The sequence below is a fragment of the Schistosoma haematobium genome, chromosome 4 (assembly GCF_000699445.3).
Source record: "Schistosoma haematobium chromosome 4, whole genome shotgun sequence".
Taxonomy (NCBI): Eukaryota; Metazoa; Platyhelminthes; class Trematoda; order Strigeidida; family Schistosomatidae; genus Schistosoma; species Schistosoma haematobium.
In genome coordinates, this window is record NC_067199.1 from 1 (window position 1) to 2,765 (window position 2,765).

At 33.5% G+C, this 2,765-nt stretch overlaps 1 protein-coding gene across 1 annotated transcript; it reads right to left on the minus strand.

The window, feature by feature from the left end:
- Positions 1-1,528: 1,528 nt before the first annotated feature.
- On the minus strand, positions 1,529-2,234 carry LAMC1_31 (Laminin subunit gamma-1). The gene has a single exon (XM_051215399.1). The coding sequence runs from the start codon at positions 1,886-1,888 to the stop codon at positions 1,553-1,555; it is 336 nt and encodes a 111-aa protein (XP_051065896.1). The 5' UTR covers positions 1,889-2,234; the 3' UTR covers positions 1,529-1,552.
- Positions 2,235-2,765: the final 531 nt, after the last annotated feature.

Genomic DNA, 2,765 nt, shown 5'->3' on the forward strand with positions numbered 1-2,765 from the left:
GTCATTGTTTACTTCTTTGTTTTGGTTGTGTCTCCCATCGGTTTGATTTTCGTTCCTATATTTGTGCATGATTTTCCTGATTGGTTGATAAATTGGATTGATTTCAATATGTTTGTTGATTGCTGATTGACCTGAGTGCCAGGCTTCTGAAAATTCGCTGGTGTTTTTGGAGTTTCCTCTGTCTAAGATTTCTATATTTTTCCAATTGAATGAGTGTCCGTAGTTGTGCACGTGTATTTATGTAAGTGAGGAAATATCATGGCGTTTGACTGCTAATTGATGTTCATGTAGGCGAAGGTGAAGGGGGCGTCCACTTTGTCCGATGTAGTGTTTTTCTCAGTTGGAACAATTTATTTTGTAGATGACTTTTGATTTGTTTTCCTTTTTTATTTCACCCTTTGGTTTCCATAGGACTGATTGCAGTGATTTTGTCGGTTTGTGTGCCACACCTCTCCCGACGGTTTACAGCAGTCTCGTTGCGGTTTCTGAATTTCCTTGTATGTATGGTAGGGTGATTCTTTTGTTGATTTTTGTGCTTGACTTGGATATGAATCTCATGTTTGTTATTTTTAAATTGGAGACCGAGGATGAGAGAAGTAACAATTCAGTAAGGAATATTCCATAATGTATATTTTAGTAATCAAATCAAACGACATGTACGGTGGTATTAAACTGAATCAAAGTATGACAGAATACAGTGTGGACACAACATAACTTAACAGGTCATGTTAGTAGTGGCTTATTATTATTAGAATTAGACCACTTTGTAATAATTGAATTAGATTTATATTAACACTTATACTAGAATCATCGGCATTTGTAGTAGAATAAAATAAGTATAGGATTGCTGTAGATTAGTCTAACCTGTGTTGTGTTGAAGTGAATCCAAAAAAAACATCGTCTAGTTGAAAATATACAAAAAACGTTATGTTGAACCTTCACAAAATAAAAGCATAGATAAACCAGACTACTAATGATTTCCAGCTTTAATAATAATTGATGATCTTGATGAATAGCAACCCTGCCTGAGCCCTCCGGGGCTACTGACTGTCCTAAGCCCGGATAAAAGAGGAGAGTTAGGTATGGGGTTAGCGACCCCATCCTGTAGAAAACTAACTCGCTAAAAAAACGCTAACGCTTGATAAATATCAGTAATAGACATGAATTTACGAACTATTAGTTCAAAAGACTATGCAATATATTCAGACTTATCATCTTGAAAAAACCACATTTGATGAAAGCATTGTATTATCATTCAAACAATGATCACTTAGCTTAAGTACCAACCACATGAGCCCATTCACCTTTGTCCACTTATTCCATTTATAAAAGTAATAATGATTATTTGAAGTGATTATAAAATGGACTATTTATGTTGTCATTGTTGTTGAAAATCAGTAAAATATGCTATTGAACTTTGATTTATTTACATAACTTAATATAAGTTGAGGTTTATAGTTTTTTTTTATAAAATCGTCTCTCGCCTGCTGCTACAAAGTTCATCAAATTTTTACCATACTTGTACATTTTTGGTGATGGTTCTGGTAGTTCCTCAAGTTTCAGCTATATACAGTAGAACTGTTTTGACGTTCGTATTGAACATTCTCACTTTATTATTGGTTGAAAATTGTTTTGAGTTCCATATATTATTCAACTGTAGGAATGCTGTTCTTATTTTGTCAATCCCCGCCTTTCGGTGTGCATCTGAACCTCCTTGTTCATCGATGATACAGCTGACCAGGTATGTGAAGGATTCTACATCTTCCAGAGTTTCGTTATCAAGAGTGATTGGATTGCTATTCTCTGCTTTGAATTTGAGGATCTTAGTTTTCCCTTTGTGTATGCTGAGGCCTAATTTACACTCTATCAGGTTTGATGAAAAATTCATTCATGTTTTACAAAATGTAAACTAACCATTAATAAAATCGAAATGATTATTCATTATTATAAATGTAAATGAATTGCGAAATATATAACTTCTCTATCAATAAACTGTGAATTAGACAGTTTTATTTTTGATGTTTACCCTTAAAATGTGTCACGGAACACAATCACGCTACATTACAATAAGAACAATAATATACATATAAACATAATGACTCTGAAAGGCATAGTACACACATACCAATTACATATGGACATAGAATGGATTAAATTGATTTTCAATATTATACAGCTATGATCGTTCTGTATTTGTTTCTAGTCCAAAAATATAAATAATAATAACTCAACAACAAATTACATAGTTTTAAATCATTGTAGAATGAGTGCCAGTTTTTACAGATGTGATCATTTCGATAACCCAGATATCAACTCCGAATCTTCAAAAAAAAAAGGGAGATGTTGGGATATTCAGAGAAATATCCCAAAAATTATCCTATCAAGTCCAATGGTATCCTTGGACTTAAAATGGACATTTCCTATTAGTCAAATAGTGTACAAATGTTATTTTCTATTTTATTGGTACGTTGTGGTCGAGTTGATTGGTATATAAACTCAGTATGCTTGAAATATGATGATTCATATCGCAGAGGCTGAGACTTGTGTTCTGGACTCAACTGGCTGGGCTAGACAGGGAATCAGGACCAATTAGGACTCTAGGTCGTTCTTACGTGTTTTACGTGTCTTTGGTCCGATCGATAATTCATCGCTGCTCTCTAATCTGCAGTCTCAAGTTATAACAATGGGAAATGTGAAGAAACAAAAATATAAGGCTAGATTTTGTGAAAAGATGTGGTTTATAAACTGTTTTATTGGAACATTTT

What these genes read in the sequence shown, in the direction of transcription:
- LAMC1_31 (XM_051215399.1), bottom strand. Translation starts at nt 1,888, where the DNA reads ATGAATTTTTCATCAAACCTGATAGAGTGTAAATTAGGCCTCAGCATA.